The following is a 17,162-nucleotide window of genomic DNA, read 5'->3' as shown; positions in this document are numbered from 1 at the left end:
GGGCGGGGGGGTAAAATATGAGGTTCTTACTTGTCTGGTAGTAATCGTAGACTTTAACTACAGCTGGTTTCAGGTTCCTGACGGGCTGATCCTCTTCTAGTGTCACACTGTAAATCTGCATCTCATCCTTCTTCAGCTGCAAACACAACATTTATCATTTGCCACAAATACTTACACTTTGAAAAACATGGACAAACAACTCAACTTTTCTGAAATAGGGGAACTTGTTGCTTTTCAGTGTCTTTATGTTAAAGTAAATTAAATATTTGCAACCAGGATTCAATGACTAAAACAATTATTTGATTAACTGTTTGTTCAACAGAAAAATAAGTTTTACTTGAAACAGTTATGGGGAAAACTGCAGCTTCCCAAATGGAAAGATATGGTGGATCTGACAGAATTATGAGGTAGGCCCACCCTAAAACTAATGGGGAGTATAACTCAAATACAAAAAAGTCACACTGTTGTATTCAAAAAGATCTGAAACAAGTGAAGGAAACCACGCATCAGGAAATTTTTTACTGGAGGCCAGATTTTTATCCAAACAGGTTTCTTTACACAACCAGAAGAGCCGCCCCTGCTGGTCATTGGAAAGAATGCAGGCTTAAGTGGGTGGCTGTGGCTCAGGAGGTAGAGCAGGTCACCTATTAATCGGAAGGTCCTGGCTGCAAGATAGCAAACCCCAAAGTTGCTCTCTGATGCTAGAGTTGGAGTATGAACGTGTGTGAATGGTAGACAGTAAGCACTTAGCTTAGTTTCATATGGAAGTGCTTGTATGAATGGGTGTGAATGGGTAAATGTAAACATGTTGTATAAGTGCTTTGAGTGCTCCATCAGAGTAGAAAAGCGCTGTATAAGAACTAGTCCATTTAAGTCACTTCTGCATCGACTTCACTTTGAGACCTGGAAGATGCACACATCTTTTATGCAAACAATGCTTCCTACCCCGTCTAAGTAGATGTTGATGAATCCTTCTTCCACATCCACGCGCTTCACTGAGTGATCAATCTGCAGCTAACACAGCAAATAATATACATTTAGTATTTAGGACAAACACTATGTGGCAGGACTGACAGAGCTCAGGGCTTGCAGCAGGTCAACTGACCAGTGTGAGGGAGCTCTTATCCAGGATGTATCCAGACAGGAGCTTGATGTTGATGATGACCATGTTGGTCTCCTGTCTCCTCCCCTGGTACCTGTAAAAGTAAAAAAGCAAAACTCACATACAGTCCTGTGATCCTCCTGTGCTTTCAGTGTCAAGATTTAGGCAAGGAAGTCAACCAAAACATCTGAGTCCCAATGTGTGCTCTGGTTAATTAGGCCCAAAACATGTTGACAAACACACACAGACATGTAGAGTACCTGACATGCACAAAAAGGATGAGCTGTGGCCTGCTGATGTTACACTTAGCCATGGTGATAGCAGAGATGTTGAAGGCAGAGAAGTCTGCAGGAGGGGGGATATTGTAATGCATGGAGATCTGCAGAGACATAAAGTCAGGCCACAAATAATCAGAGTGCAGCACAACAGTCCCTGAGCCAGTCAGCAGCGTTAGGGTCAGTGTTTGAAATGTTATGTGCAATACGTGAATCACAGCTTGCCAGTTATTAATATGTTGCACTCCAAATGAAGCTTTTACCAATCAGTCTGTGTTCCCCCTTCTTTAAAGCTCACGGTCATTCTTCCTTTCAGACTGTCATTCATGCTAGCCTCTTCATCCGCCTAATCCCAGATGTTCAAAATTTCATCCACCTCTCCATCTGCTCCACCAAACAACAGTATAGACTTCAGTCCAATTTATTGCCTCTGCTTGGGACGGCACTCTGCTGTGTTGCTTCATCCAAATCCAGTCTCTAAAATCCTTTATAACTCATGCTTTACATCAGTAAATATTGTTCTTTACCTTCAAATGATCTCCATATTGATTTACCATTTCTTTTTTGAGTCTTGAGTCCAATTTTAGTTCAGCTTAAGTGGATGAGTACCAGTTCACACTGATTGCATCCTGTTTTATGTTTGCTATCACTGAATACCTTGAGTACATTCTTCATGTGTAATGCCATCTAACAAAGAGATGCTGTCTTGAACATGAGTGTGTCCAAACTTTTGACTGGTACTGTATATCCCGTAAGTGTAGGCTTTGCTATAAACACCCAGTCCCACTCATCAGCCACAGATTCGACTGTTGGGGTTTTCTCTGTACTGCTGTAGAGTCTTTACCTTACAATATGAAGCACCTTGAGGCGACTGTTGTGATTTAGTGCTATATACATACAATTGAATTGAAATGGAAATGGTTCCAGCTACATACTTGTCTCTAAATAAGTAAATACAGAAGCAGTCAAAAGTTTGGACATACATTCATATGTGTGTCCAAACTTTTGACTGCTACTGTAAATACAAAATACTTCTGTTTTTGATGCATTATTAATGTTCTTTCTATACATACTGTGATAATGAATCTCTGTGGATCATTCAGTACCTGTGTCAGTACACAGTTTTGTCCCTGGGCTCTGATTGTGTACTCTCCTGGGACCTCGCTCAGCTTCTCCTCCTGGTACAGCAGCCTGTTGTCCTGATTTACGGTGAACTCTTTGTTCAGGCCTCCTAAAGATGTCACTGTCACCGTAGTGCTGCCCTCTGAACTGTATGTGGCAGCACCATACTTAGCCAACGCTTGAAGGGCCACTACCGTGTCCTGAGGAGCACAGACAAGTTAAAAGTGACATTAGGACTTATTCAGAGGTTGTCCTACTATAAATTTTAAATGTGTATGCGGTCTATCTGACCTGTGTGGAAGCGAAACCACCATAAGGGTTCTGTTGCTGAGTGAGCCAGTGGGCGATGCCAGCAGAGTAATCTAAACCGAAGCCGGGTATGGACGGACCGGAGAGCAGAGCCAGCAGCACATAGGAAGTCATCTCCACCTCCAGAGAGTCCAGACCTTTCCCAGAAGCACCTGCTCTCTTCCAGTGACGGGTGTCTCCTGCCAGCCAGCACACCAAAGTCATTCATTATCAGGTTAGCAATAACCACCTTCGTATACTTTAGTTAGTTCAATAGACAGTCTGCTGATATCCAAACAGGACAGAGTGGTACAAAGGCTTTTTTTAATGTTCCTGTTTTTGTTTTTTTCAGAATTTTTATAATATTGTGCCTGAATACAAGAATAATTAAAAACACATCGGTAGTCTAAAGAAACATTAGTCATTCAGGCAAAAGTCTTCAGACACAGTCAGAACACCACTCGGGTTTAGATCAGTACACAATGACAGTGCCAGAGTTACATGGCAACATGATAAGGTGGCTCAAATCATATCTCCAGGACAGAAGCTGGCCATTTTAAAACACCATGCTTACTAACATTCTTCACTGGATTCCCCAAGTTCCTGGTCCTCTTTTATTTAACAGTTTTGTGTTTCCTTTTGGTAGCAGTTTACAAACCAATGACATCCAAAGTGATTATGTAGATGATGCCTAAATTTACCTACAGTAGCACTGTCACAGTGGCTAAAGGAACAGAGCCCTTTCCCAAGTAGGAACTGGATTTAAAAAAAAAATAAACATTCAAAGGTTGGAGGTGTTTATATTGTCTCCAGGTCTTGTTTCAAAATGAAAGGAAGCTGAGAGGTTGTGCTCATTCCAGCCATCTCAAGCCATCTCCCACCCATGTCCCTTTAAAGTCCTGCTGAGATATCTATTCCAGCACTGTAAGAGCTAATGTTGCATGGAGGCAACTAAAAGTATAGAAACAGCAACAGTAGTTTGGAGGGCTTACACACTTGCGACGCACACATTTTCTTCATTTTTGCTCATAAGTTTTAGACTTAGCCGCAAACTGTGGTCGAATGAGATGATGCTGCTTTCCCTGTTGGCTTCAGATAGATACACACAAGAAACTAAATTTACTATGTTGAGAGAGCAATGGTTACATCAAGACTGATGTTGCCTTACACATGAAAGACTTCTTCAGTGTGAGAAATACAACATCAGCAGATACCCAAAGCCAAGGTATCATTACATTCTTTGGCCTCCAGTAACACTGTAAGAAATCTTGGAGTCATTTTTGAGCAGGATATGTCCTTCAATGCACATATTAAACAAATATGTAGGAACACTTTTTTGCATTTGCGCAATATTTCTAAAATTAGAAACATCCTTTCTCAGAGTGATGCTGAAAAGCTAATTCATGCATTTATTACTTCTAGGCTGGATTATTGTAATTCATTATTATCAGGCTGTCCTAAAAGCTCCCTGAAAAGCCTTCAGCTGATCCAAAATGCTGCAGCTAGAGTACTGACAGGGACTAGAAAGAGAGAGCAGATTTCTCCCATATTGGCTTCTCTTCATTGGCTCCCTGTTAAATCTAGAATAGAATTTAAAATCCTTCTCCTCACATACAAGGTCTTGAATAATCAGGCCCCATCTTATCTCAAAGACCTCATAGTACCATATCACCCCAATAGAGCACTTCGCTCTCAGACTGCTGGCTTACTTGTGGTTCCTAGGATACTTAAGAGTAGAATGGGAGGCAGAGCCTTCAGCTTTCAGGCCCCTCTTCTCTGGAACCAGCTTCCAGCTTGGATTCAGGAGACAGACACCCTCTCTATTTTTAAGATTAGGCTTAAAACTTTCCTTTATGATCAAGCTTATAGTTGGACCTGGATCAGGTGACCCTGAACCCTCCCTTAGTTATGCTGCTATAGGCCTAGTCTGCTGGGGGGTTCACATAATGCACTGTTTCTCATTCACCTTATTTACTTTGTTTATACTCCACTCTGCATTTAATCATTAATTGTTATTAATCTCTGGCTCTCTTCCACAGCATGTCTTTCTCTCCCCTCAGCCCAACCGGTCGCGGCAGATGACTGCCCCTCCCTGAGCCTGGTTCTGCTGGTTTCTTCCTGTTAAAAGGGAGTTTTTCCTTCCCACTGTCGCCAAATGCTGCTCATAGAGGGTCGTTTTGACTGTTGGGTTTTCTCTGTATTATTGTAGGGTCTTTACCCACAATACAAAGCGCCTTGAGGCGACTGTTTGTTGTGATTTGGCGCTATATAAATAACATTGAATTTAATTGAATATTGGAACATGAAGAAGTTGGATTGTTGCATCCCTGGTGAAAACAGCTAAAACCTGAAGTGGAAAACGCCATCTTACCCTGCATGTGGGATTTCTGGTGAAGAAGGGTGATGAGTTTTCTCCTCATCTCCTCATCTCCAGCCAGTGTGAAAGTGTAGGACATCAGGGCAGTGGTGTACAAATTATCAAGCTGGCCAGCCACTGCAGCCTGCAGGCAGTTCAGGCCGTGCTGCACCACGGGGTCCTTTTAGAAAGCAGACACAAGCACAAGTATTGGACTGAGTACAGGAAGAGAGCAGACTGTCACTACTGATACAGTATCCATCATCCATCCATCCATCCATCCATCCATCCATCCATCCATTCATTCTTATCTGGGGGCAAGATCACAAGGGCAACAACCTAATCAGAGAAAACCAGATCTCCCTTTCCCCAGTCGCCTCCTCCAGCTTATCTGGGGGAACAATGAAGGGTTCTCTGGCCAGCTGAGAGATATAATCTCTTCAGCGTGTCCTGAGTCTTCACTGGGGAATTCTCCTTTCCAGAATCCTGGCATAGACCTTGTCGGGGAGGATAAGGTGTGTGATCCCACAATAGTTGGAGTACACCCTCTGGTTCCCCTTTTTGAAGATGGGAACCACTAGCCCTGTCAATCCAGTGGCACTGTCCCAGATCTCCATGTGACGTTGCAGAGGCATATCAACTGAGACAGCCCTACAATATCCAGAGCTTTCCTGAACTTCAGGGCGAATCTCATCCACCCATGGGGCTCTGCCACCAAGGAGTTGTTTAACTACCTCAGTGACCTGACCCCCCAGATATGGGTGAGCTATCTCCCTCATCCCCAGACTCTGCTTCCTCTACAGAAGGCTTGTCAGCGGGATTAAGGAGGTCGTTTAAGTATTCCTTCCATTGCCCATCTATATCCTTAGTCAGCAGCGCCCCACCATACCCCATGTGAATAGAGCACCGCTTTCCCCTCCTGAGTCACCTGATGGTTTGCCAGAATAGTCGTTACTTTTTACAGAAGCTTCATTTTAATGGAGACAAGCGAATATCAGCCAAAAATTCAGAATAAGGCCACGTTACATAAATGTTATAAACTAATTTGCATGTCATTGAGATAATATTGAAATAAATATTGATCCTTTACAACCCACACAGAATTCTGACTCCCACAGATTGTGTCCATATAGCACACAGATTACAATCAATCAATTACAGATACTCCTGATCTGAACTCATGTGTAAAAAGCACACCTGTCCACAGAATCATTTTCTTCCATTCCAACTTTTCCACCACCATGGGCAAGAACAAAAAGCCATCAAAAGACATCAGGGATAAGACTGTAGGCCTGAACAAGGCTGAAACAGAGTACAAGACCATCATCAAGAAGCTTGGTGAGAAGGTGACAACTGTATGATTATTTGGAAATGGAAGGAATATAAAATGACCACCAATTGCCCTTGGTCTGGAACTCCATGCAAGAGTTTGCCTGAAGTGATGAGGATGATCATGAAAAAGGTGGCAAATCAGCTCAAAACTACACAGGAGGAGCTAGTTAATGATCTGAAGACATTTAGGACCACAGTCACCAGGAATGAAATCTTGCAGCACCCACAAGGTCCCGGGCCAGGTCTTAAGTTCGTCAGTGAACATCTAAACGATTCAGAGAATTTGTGGGAGAATGTGCTGTGCTCAGATGAAACTAAAATTGAACTCTATGGCATCAACTTGACCCACCATGTTTGGAGGAAGAGAAATGCTGAGTATGGCCCAAAGAACACCATCACCTCAGTCAAGCACAGAAGGAGAAATGTTATGCTCTAGGGCAGTTTTTCCTGCATTGGACAACTTCACTCTATTGAGGGGCCAATAGACAGGACCATATACCGTAAAGTCTTGGATGAAAACCTCCTTCACTCAGCCAGAACACTGACGATGGGTCGTGGATGGGCTTTTCAACATGACAATGACCCAAAACATACTGCCAAAGCAACAAAGGAGTGGCTAAAGAAGCAGATCATTAAGATCATGGAGTGGCCTAGCCAGTCTCCAGATTTCAATCCTATAGAAGAATCAGTGGAGGGAGCTGAAGCTTCGAGTTGCCAAGCTGCAACCAAGAAACCTAAAAAAGTTGTGTGTGTTTCTATAAAGAGGAGTGAGCTAATCCCTCCTTAGATGTGTGCAAACATGGTGACCAACTACAAGAAACATCTTACCGCTGTGCTCGCTAACAAGGTAGAGCAGGTCACCCACTGATCAGAAGGTTGGCGGTTCAATTTCTGGCTACTCCAGTCTGCATGCCAATGTATCCTTGGGCAAGATACTTAAACCCCAAGCTGCTCTCTGACGCAAGCGTTGGAGTGTGAATGTGTGTGAATGTTAGATAATAAAAAGTACTAAGCTTAGTTAATCATGGAAGTGCTTGTATGAATCGGTGTGAATGGGGTAAAAGTAAACATGCGCTTTGAGTGCTCAAAACAGTAGAAAAGCACTATATAAGAACTAGTCCATTTACCAGGATCAAATACTTAATTCACTCAATGACATGAAAATCAGTTTATATAATGTGTTTTTTCGGGATTTTTGGTTGATATTCTGTCTGTCTGAAATGAACAGTCTCTAATTTTTTATGGTAGTTTCATTTTAATGGGGATTAAAATGAAACTACTGTGGTGGCCACATATATGCACATTTCACACCAGAATGCCCCAAGCTCTTATTGCGGAGAGAGAGACCGGAATAGATCGGGAAAAGGCGGGAGAGAGAGGCCTGGGATAAAAGGGCTTGACTCCTCCTTTTGAGGAGTTATATTTGGAGTTCTAGTTGTTGTGTGTTTTACGAATAAAGCTGAGACTACATACCTGCTCGTGTCTCCTTCCACCGACTCCTACATTGGTGACCCCGACTAAAGAACATGTCTGCTGACGACAGCTCAACGGCCGCGGCCGCTGTTTCCTCACCAGCCGCCGCCGTTTCTCCCGCTATTTTTGCGGCCACGGTCAAGCTCCCGGAGTTCTGGCAGCACGATCCAGAGCCTTGGTTCCAGCATGTGGAGGCCCAGTTTCACCTCCGCGGGATCACCTCAGACGACACCAAGTATTACCATGTCGTCGCGGCGCTGGACTCTGCTTCTACCCGCCGGCTGATGGGACTGCTCCGGGACCCGCCGCCTGCTAACAAGTATGGAGCGCTGAAGGAGAACCTGCTGCGGATTTATCAGCTTTCAGACGAAGAGCGGGCTGATCGCCTGTTGTCCCTGAATGGCTTGGGAGATGGTAAACCCTCCGAGCTGATGGAGCACATGCTGGCTCTGCTCGGCCCGGGCGACGCTTCGTTTCTCTTTACGCATCTGTTCCTGCGCCAGCTCCCCCCTCCCGTGCGCACCGCGCTAGCCCGCTCCGCTCCGCTCTGATACGGGCCAAGGATTACCGCGGGCTAGCTGAAGAGGCGGACAAGATTTTGCTGGCATCCAGGCATTCCGGTGTGCATGCACTTTTACCGAGTGCGGCTCTACAAGGGGCGGAGACGAGAGAAGCTGGTGCTGTGGCCGCCGTCGCAGAGCGCCGGAGGAAGGAGAGCGTGCTCTGCTTCTATCATCGCCGGTTCGGAGTGAAGGCGAAGCGCTGCATTCCACCGTGTACCTTCCAGCACCAGGGAAACGAGAGGGCCGGTGCTCACTAGCAGCTGTGTGCGCTGGCAGCTCGGACAAGCTGCTCTTCATTGAGGACACTGCTTCGGGACGCCGTCTGCTTGTGGACTCGGGTGCTCAGCGTAGCATCATGCCGGCTTCAGCTGCGGACGCCTTGGGACAATGTCACGGACCCCTGCTGGACGCGGCGAACGGTACCCCCATTCGCACATATGGAATGAGGTTGGTGACTGTGTGTTTCAAGGGACGTCAGTTTAACTGGGACTTTGTGATAGCGTCTGTGTCAGTACCTATACTCGGCGCTGATTTCTTGTGTGCTTTCAGGTTGTTGGTCGATGTAGCTAATAGGTGCTTGATAGATGCTGTGTCTTTTGATACCTACCCCTGTACACTTCGTAGTCCTGGCCCCCTGCCCCTCGCTAACATGCTTGCCACAGGTGATGAGTACCAGCGTTTGCTTGCCGAGTTTCCCACCCTCACGGTTCCCACCTTCTCTGCAGCCGTAGCTAAACATGGTGTGGAGCATTACATTACCACTGTGGGTCCGCCGGTTTTTGCGCGTGCACGCCGTCTCGATGCCGCGAAGTTAGCGATAGCCAGGGAGGAGTTTGCAAACATGGAGCGCCTTGGTATTGTGCGCCGCTCAAACAGCCCGTGGGCGTCCCCGTTGCACATGGTCCCTAAAGCTGACGGTGGGTGGCGCCCTTGTGGGGATTTTAGGCGCCTTAATAATGCGACGACTAATGACAGGTACCCGGTTCCCCACATTCAAGATTTTTCGGTTCATCTTGCGGGGGCAACTATTTTTTCAAAGGTGGATTTGGTGAGGGGATACCATCAGGTTCCTGTTCATCCGCGTGATGTGCCCAAGACCGCGGTTATCACTCCTTTTGGCCTTTTCGAGTTTTTGCGAATGCCCTTCGGTCTGAAGGGCGCGGCACAGACGTTTCAGCGCCTCATGGACTCCGTTTTGCGTGGTATGCCATTTTTGTTCGTCTATCTGGATGACATACTGGTTGCCAGCCCTTCCGCTGCGGAGCATTCAGTGCACCTCCGCCAGTTGTTTGAGCGTCTCAGTGAGCACGGTTTGATTGTGAATCCAGCTAAATGCCAGTTCGGTCTGCCGGCCATAGAGTTTTTGGGACACCTCGTTTCGCCCCAAGGGGCGTTTCCCCTGCCCGCTAAGGTGGAGGCGGTTTCTGCTTTTCCGCGCCCTTCCTCAGTGAAGCCCCTGCAGGAGTTTTTGGGGATGGTGAACTTTTATAACCGTTTCATCCCCCGGGCTGCTCACCTCATGCACCCTCTGTACAATGCACTTAAGGGCAAGAAAGGCAACCAAGAGATAGAGTGGACACCTGAGCGGGTGCAGGCATTTGACAGTGCCAAAGCTGCTCTTGCCAACGCTGCCCTGCTGGCCCACCCGTCTCCCGAGGCGCCTGTTGCCCTTACTACCGATGCCTCCGATTTTGCAGTCGGGGCCGTGTGCGAACAATGGGTGGGTGGTGCTTGGCAGCCCCTCGCCTTTTTTAGCAGGAAGCTTCGGGATGCGGAGAGAAAGTACAGTACGTTTGACAGGGAGCTCCTTGCCCTTTTTCTCGCGACGCGTCATTTCCGGTTCCTGCTTGAGGGCCGTGACTTTACCGCTTTTGTAGACCACAAACCTCTCACATTTGCCATGGCAAAGGTTTCGGAACCGTGGACTGCACGGCAGCAACGGCAGCTTTCTGCTATTTCAGAGTTTACCACTGACATTCAGCACGTCGCCGGCAAGTGTAATCGGGTGGCTGACTGTCTGTCCAGGGCGCAGGTTAGTTCTGTGCATTTGGGAGTGGACTACTCTGCCATGGCTGCCGACCAACTTACGGATACGGAGATTCAGGCTTTTAAGGTGGCCGAGTCCAGTTTGCGTTTGGAAGATGTCTCATTTCAGGATAGTGGCGTAACCCTACTTTGCGACGTCTCATTGGGCAGGCCTCGCCCCTTGGTTCCTGCTTGCTGGCGTCGGCGGGTTTTTGAGGCAGTTCATTCTCTTTCGCACCCAGGAGTTAAAGCCTCAGTTAAGTTGGTAGGGGCCAAGTTTGTGTGGCCCGGCCTCCGGAAAGAGGTCAGGGCGTGGGCTTCCTCATGTGTTGCTTGTCAGCGCGCCAAAGTGCAACGACACACCAAATCCCCTCTGGAGCACTTTCCCATACCCCAGAGAAGGTTCGAACATGTCCATGTAGACCTGGTAGGTCCATTTCCCCCTTCCCGGGGTTTCACCCATCTCCTGACAATGGTGGACAGGACGACTCGGTGGCCTGAAGCAGTTCCTTTGGCGTCAACCACCTCAGCAGATGTTGCGCGTGCGTTCGTCTCGTCCTGGGTATCTCGGTTTGGCGTACCGCTTGACTTGACATCTGACAGGGGTCCTCAGTTCACGTCTGAGCTGTGGACTGCTGTGGCGGAGAACCTTGGCGTCAGACTCCATCGCACTACCGCGTACCACCCGCAGGCCAATGGCCTTTGCGAGAGGTTCCACCGTACCATGAAGGCTGCCTTACGGGCTGCGCTGGTGGACAGCAGCTGGGTTGACCGCCTTCCTTGGGTCCTGCTGGGCCTGCGTGCGACACCTAAGGAGGACCTGCAGTCTTCTTCAGCCGAGCTGGTCCTGGGCCAGCCTTTGAGGGTTCCAGGGGAATTCCTTCCTGGTGCATCTGCTTCGGGGGCCGACAAAAGGAGCGGGCCGGTTTTCCCGGGGAATGATAGGTTTTTGGCCCCAGTAGCGGCGCATCACTGCCTTCCACAGTCATATGTGCCAAAGGACCTGATGTCTGCCAAGTACATTTTTATCCGCCATGACGCGCACCGTTCTCCACTTCGACCTCCTTATGATGGTCCATTCCGTGTGCTAGAGGTGGGACCTAAGGATTTTTTGGTTGAGCTGGGAGGTCGTCAGGAGCGGGTTTCGGTGGATCGCCTTAAGCCTGCTCACATGTTTCCGGATGGTCCTATTGAGTTGGCCCAACCTCCGCGCCGCGGTCGTCCTCCCGTTTCTATGCCTCACTCGGAGGACCTGCCCCCAGCTGCTGTTTTTTCCCCTGCGAGGGGGCAGTCTCGCCGTAGTCGGGGCTATGCCTCTCCCTCGTTTTCACCACCTGTGGTCGCCAAGCACAGCCGTGGCGGCCGCCTTGTTAAACCCCCTAGGAGATACTCTTGATGTGGTATTTTATTTTTGCTATGTTGAGTTGAAAATGGTTGCTGTTTTTATTATTGTATTGTTTGCCATTCTGTGTGTTCAGGGGGGGCCTGTGTGGTGGCCACATATATGCACATTTCACACCAGAATGCCCCAAGCTCTTATTGCGGAGAGAGAGACCGGAATAGATCGGGAAAAGGCGGGAGAGAGAGGCCTGGGATAAAAGGGCTTGACTCCTCCTTTTGAGGAGTTATATTTGGAGTTCTAGTTGTTGTGTGTTTTACGAATAAAGCTGAGACTACATACCTGCTCGTGTCTCCTTCCACCGACTCCTACACTACCATAAAAAATTAGAGACTGTTCATTTCTTTGGAAGTGAGTAAACTTACAAATTCAGCTGGGGATCAAATAATTTCCCCAACTGTATAACGTTATAGGCAGTACTTACTAAGGTAATATTTGAAATATTTAAATGGTAAATGGACGCTACTTAGATAATGCTTTTCTACTCTGAGCCCTTCAAGCGCTCAGTTAAGTTTCAAAATGAGGAGGAGTGCAAAGTCAGAATTACTGTAGCATTGGTGTCAAGCTCCAGCATAGCAGCGATGATGTAGGCAGTCAGGGACACATCGTCACTCACTCCTCCCTGGTGGAAACATGAGAACACAGCACAGCTCAGAAAACACGCAGCGCTATGACACATTTTACTTACGGTTTTCTGATACTGCAGTCAAGGCTGCACCCACAGCCTTGACTGCAGCATCTACTCACCTCACAGGTGCACGAAGAGTGCAGTCTAATAGCTTTGTTTTGAAATTTCACATTTAAAAACAAAAAAAAAAATTGAATAAAAAAATTGAAGTTCACATAAATCTTTGTTGTGGATATAAGTTCTTTGTAAAGTGATTTTTTTTTAAACTCATGATTATGATTGCAAAAGCTTAACAGCAGCAGTGAGTGAAATTGTACCACTTTTTGGCAAGTTCTTAGCCATCACATTTGTGTGAATAATGCAAGGTGAAATAAGCTTTCTGTTTGGCGTGAATTAAGCCGCAATTAAGCCTGAGCTTTTGGCTCAGAGCAATTAGTTGTACATACACTAACCTCATTATTTCACACAGTTTAACATGAGCAACCACAGAAATATGACAGAAAAAACAATAAGCACCCATTAAACTGTGAGATGGTATTCCACTTGATTTTTCCTGTGGGCTCTGCATACACAGAACAGAATTTACTGTAAGCCAGAACACTGAAAAGGGTCTGTAATATGCTGTTAAAATCATATTAGAAAACCTTTGAAAAAAGAAAATCAATTTACATTGAAGGATTTTATTTATCATCATTTAACTCTTTTACCTGCTAAGATTTATTATCTGTTAAGTGGCTTATTGCCAGTGAGTTTGCTTTAAAAGCACAGGTTGGAACTAAGTTTCTGAAGGTTCCTACTCAAAGTTGTGAAAGAGACACTGAAAAGTAGGCCTGGCTGAGCCATGTGGCTGCTTTACATGGCAGGAATGTCACATCCCATTATGGTGTTAAATAAGTTCAAATTAGAGAGGCAGACAAAAAAACAGGTTCCTGAAACATGTAGCTGAGGCTTTAGGAGAAGCTGTAGAGTCACAGGCACTGACTAGAAATGTGTTTAGGATATTTCCTCTGCTCTACACTGTGTCTGTGTGTGTGTCTGTGTGTGTGTGTGTGTGTGTGTACCCTGCAGGCTATAGGCCATCTCCTCTGAAAATTCTATGTAAATCACTATACTGAGCTAATTTTGTGCTTTTATCTTGCAGGAGAGATTTAGCCAAGCAGAACAGTTAAAACAACCAAAAAAATGATGATGAGAAGCCCAGAAAGTTCCATTTAAAAACACTCCAAGTGATCCTTACCTTCATGCCATTTTGAAAGAGCTTTCCAACAGATCTGATGCAGCCATGAGGCCGTCGGTATGTAGACAGCCACATCCTGGCTTCTTCAATGTGCTTGGGCTGCACATAAATGTACGATCGTGCCCCACCGAAAGACTTCATCACAAAAGAGGTTAGCCTAGAAAGTCACGCACACACACAAAGATTTTAGAAAACAAATCTAATTATGGATTCACGATGGTAACCTCACCATGACCCCAGCTTCAGGACAATTACATAACAGCTTCACACAAGTCAGAGCTTGGTCTGAGCTGCATCTACAGCACTACAATCAATCCTCTGAGTCACACTCAGTCCAGCAGAGTAAAGACAGCCAGGGTTGACACAGGGGCAAACAAAGTAAAATTCTTCTTCATGGACCCAGTTGTAGACAATAGCAGAATTCAATATCTTGTATATCAGTATTGTATTTTAAGAAGCCCAAAACAATGTAAAAGCTGCTCGTTTATTCATGCTGGCCACAAGGCCACACCTGAGAAGCAGATCAATCTGAAAGCCTGGACATGTTGTCTAACAATTTTGCTTGGCCAAACAATTGCTTATGCACATCCACAAGACAAAGAGGCACACTGGAGATGAATGTGCTTCAAATCCACACTCTCTCTCCTTTTAGCTCTGATTTGGTCTCCTATATCTCCTGAGAAAAAGCTCTGTCTCTTTAGCAATTTCATGCTCTAGTTGCCAACACAGACTACATATAGCACTCCTCTAGATGCAAAAAAACAAAACAAAACAAAAACAAAAAAAACAAGTCTGGCTGTACTGAATCCATGAGAAAATGACCCTCTGGCTCCATGATATGTGACCTCAGTAAACTCTTCCCCAAGGAGTTTATGGTCAGTTGTTGGATTCAGTTCTTAATGGATATAACCTCATGTTGGTTCCCATTAGTGATCAGAGAGACAGTTAAAGCAGGGCGTGCTTTAGAGTGGACCTACCTTGTTTGATCCAGTCAGAACTTCTGCGCACGTACAACAAAATTATTATAGCTTGCTTTCAAAGAGTTTTCTATTAACATATCCAGAGATGTAAAGCAACTTCATTTTGGAGTCACGTTTCTGTCTACATGATGTGTCAATATTGACTATTATCCATTAAAGTGTATTTGAGGCTTTGCTGTGCTCACTACCTGCTGCTAACTTTGTCTGCAGTTTGGTACAGGGCAGGCAGCGTACAGTATCTGAGTACTTCTGATGAAAACAGCTTCCTCGTTTGTCTGAAAACAGAGTTGCTGAGAGCAGAAGTTGAAAGCCATAAAACCATAAAACACGAGTTAAGAGGCTTAAAACCTCTGTCACACCGAGGGGAAGTGCAGGATCCGGTGATTATTCTCTGTGACTTTGTCTCCAAAGGAAACTCCTTTCACATTACACGTCATCCTCTGAGCCCTCGTTCGTGTTAAAGTGTTGAGAACTGCAGCTTTAAATAAAAATCACTGTATTTGTTGACGCTTGGGTGAAAGTTCCAAAGTTTTACATCAATGTGTTCAGTAAAACTGTTATTTTAAGTGATTTGGACAATTTTTATCCAGTTTTCTGGAATTCTAATGTAACTGAACACTTGAGAGGCCTAGTTTCTCCAAACCGCAAACACACACCCACACACACATCCACCAAATGCCAAACTGCCCAGCACCCTTTCAAAACAGCAGTAGGTTTGTTAAATCCCCTGAGGCACTGTGCTTTAAGCCCATTAAATGAAAATATTAATATTTTCTGGCAGGTTCCTCATGAAGTAAATTATTAGGACACTTGCTGGTGCCAAACACCAGCGAGGACACACGGTATGTGTGCGCGAGTGCATGTGAGTGTGTGTCTACCTCCCACTGTGTCTGTGTGTCTTTTGTGTTGTCGCGTCACATGAAGTGTTCGATTTGAGCTGAAAATATTCAGTTCAACAGCAAAGCTCTGGATAAATGTTTTAATGCTTCTATAACTGCTGATGCAACTGTGGCATACCATCCCGAGATATACCATCATGAATATATTCTTTGTTATGTTGGTATTTATAGGTCATCAAAATGATGTTGTTGGCATGTGTACATAAAGTAAACACATTTGAGACAGAGGCTGAGATCTCAGCTTCCTTCTCAGTTTAATAAATATTTATACATCAATTTTACCACCATTTGGAACTCTTAAAAAAATAAATAGAAAAAGGAGTCTTCATTTTAAAAATATTTAATCTAAAATGCTGTTAAAAAAAAATGTCATTAGTGTCTTCTAGTTTTTTTTCTCAAAGCTACAATTTACAATGTCCACTAAATGTCTCATTCCTAATTACTGTTTGGAAAAGTACAGCTGAAAGGATACACTCACTGAAACTGTGATAAAAACAAAGAAAAAACACAGTGTGCACCTGTCCAGCTGTCTGAGGTTTAGAGAGATGAAATTTTGTAAAATAACTTTTTGGCCTTCTCTCATTTTTTTCCCTGCCACTAGGACTTTGGTTTTAGGGTTAAAATTAGGTTTAGCTTAGGATGAGGATCTGGCACTTTGCTGTCATTGTTGAGCTTGAGGGCAAGAAGATTGGGAATGCATTAATGTCAGTGTCTTCACAGAGGCAGCTAAGCAAACATGCTGTATGTAGATGTGTGTCCCTCCCCCCGCCCAGAGTGGCAGTCACTTTAGAACAAACACTTGAAAGAGACCAACGTTAAGCTAAAACTCAAAGTTTTGGCCACCATCCAAACGGCCCAGAACTTGACTGTTACAACTATGCTGTAACAACTGACTGACTAACTGACTAAGAGCCCATTGCTGTATCACCATAACTCATTATTTAGCATTTCTATCATTAGCTGGATTGTCTCACTCATGTTACTAACCAGGTGTTTCCAGATGTGTCTTGCTTTCCAAATGCGCTGTAGGAACCATCGTCATGCTTGTATGTGAGCTCCCTCTGATATCCTACAAAATACAGACAATTAAAAAAAAACAAAAAACCCTGCATATTATAAAAAAAAAAAAAAATCCCCAATACAACACTGAGATAATATGAATCAAGAAAATCTGGATTTGTTTACTTGTATAAGACTGTAATTTAGCTCTGGTAAATAGATACCAAACTCATTTCAATCAAAATCTAGCTGCACTATCTAGCACTATAGCTCTGTTATAGGACCTCCGTGTCCAATGTGCATACATAGAAGGCTTCAATGACAACATATGATATTTATTACGTTTGGAGCTGGGTGGAAGTTGGGCTGTAAAGCGGCTTGCAGCATCAGCGGGGGGGGGGGGGGGGGCAGGCTAAAGCAGCATAAATAGCATTATTTAACAATTTGCTGTGTAGAGGGGTATCAAATAGTTCATCTGCTGATG

At 45.2% G+C, this 17,162-nt stretch overlaps 1 protein-coding gene across 3 annotated transcripts in view; it reads right to left on the bottom strand.

Annotated features, from left to right (window-relative positions):
- LOC115790284 (alpha-2-macroglobulin) overlaps positions 1–17,162 on the bottom strand; it is a 60,337-nt gene that overhangs the window by 1,511 nt on the left and 41,664 nt on the right. For all 3 annotated transcript variants that reach the window (XM_030744082.1, XM_030744083.1, XM_030744084.1), the window contains exons 25-34: positions 16,667–16,748; positions 13,801–13,957; positions 12,483–12,557; positions 5,159–5,324; positions 2,791–2,987; positions 2,484–2,699; positions 1,363–1,481; positions 1,106–1,196; positions 946–1,014; positions 31–136 (exon numbers count right to left, since the gene is read on the bottom strand). In XM_030744082.1, the coding sequence (XP_030599942.1) occupies positions 31–136; positions 946–1,014; positions 1,106–1,196; positions 1,363–1,481; positions 2,484–2,699; positions 2,791–2,987; positions 5,159–5,324; positions 12,483–12,557; positions 13,801–13,957; positions 16,667–16,748 (1,278 nt within the window). The remainder of the gene's footprint in view (positions 1–30; positions 137–945; positions 1,015–1,105; positions 1,197–1,362; positions 1,482–2,483; positions 2,700–2,790; positions 2,988–5,158; positions 5,325–12,482; positions 12,558–13,800; positions 13,958–16,666; positions 16,749–17,162) is intronic.

The sequence above is a fragment of the Archocentrus centrarchus genome, chromosome 13 (assembly GCF_007364275.1).
Source record: "Archocentrus centrarchus isolate MPI-CPG fArcCen1 chromosome 13, fArcCen1, whole genome shotgun sequence".
NCBI classification, from domain to species: Eukaryota; Metazoa; Chordata; class Actinopteri; order Cichliformes; family Cichlidae; genus Archocentrus; species Archocentrus centrarchus.
This window is presented reverse-complemented; position numbering and strand designations above follow the sequence as displayed.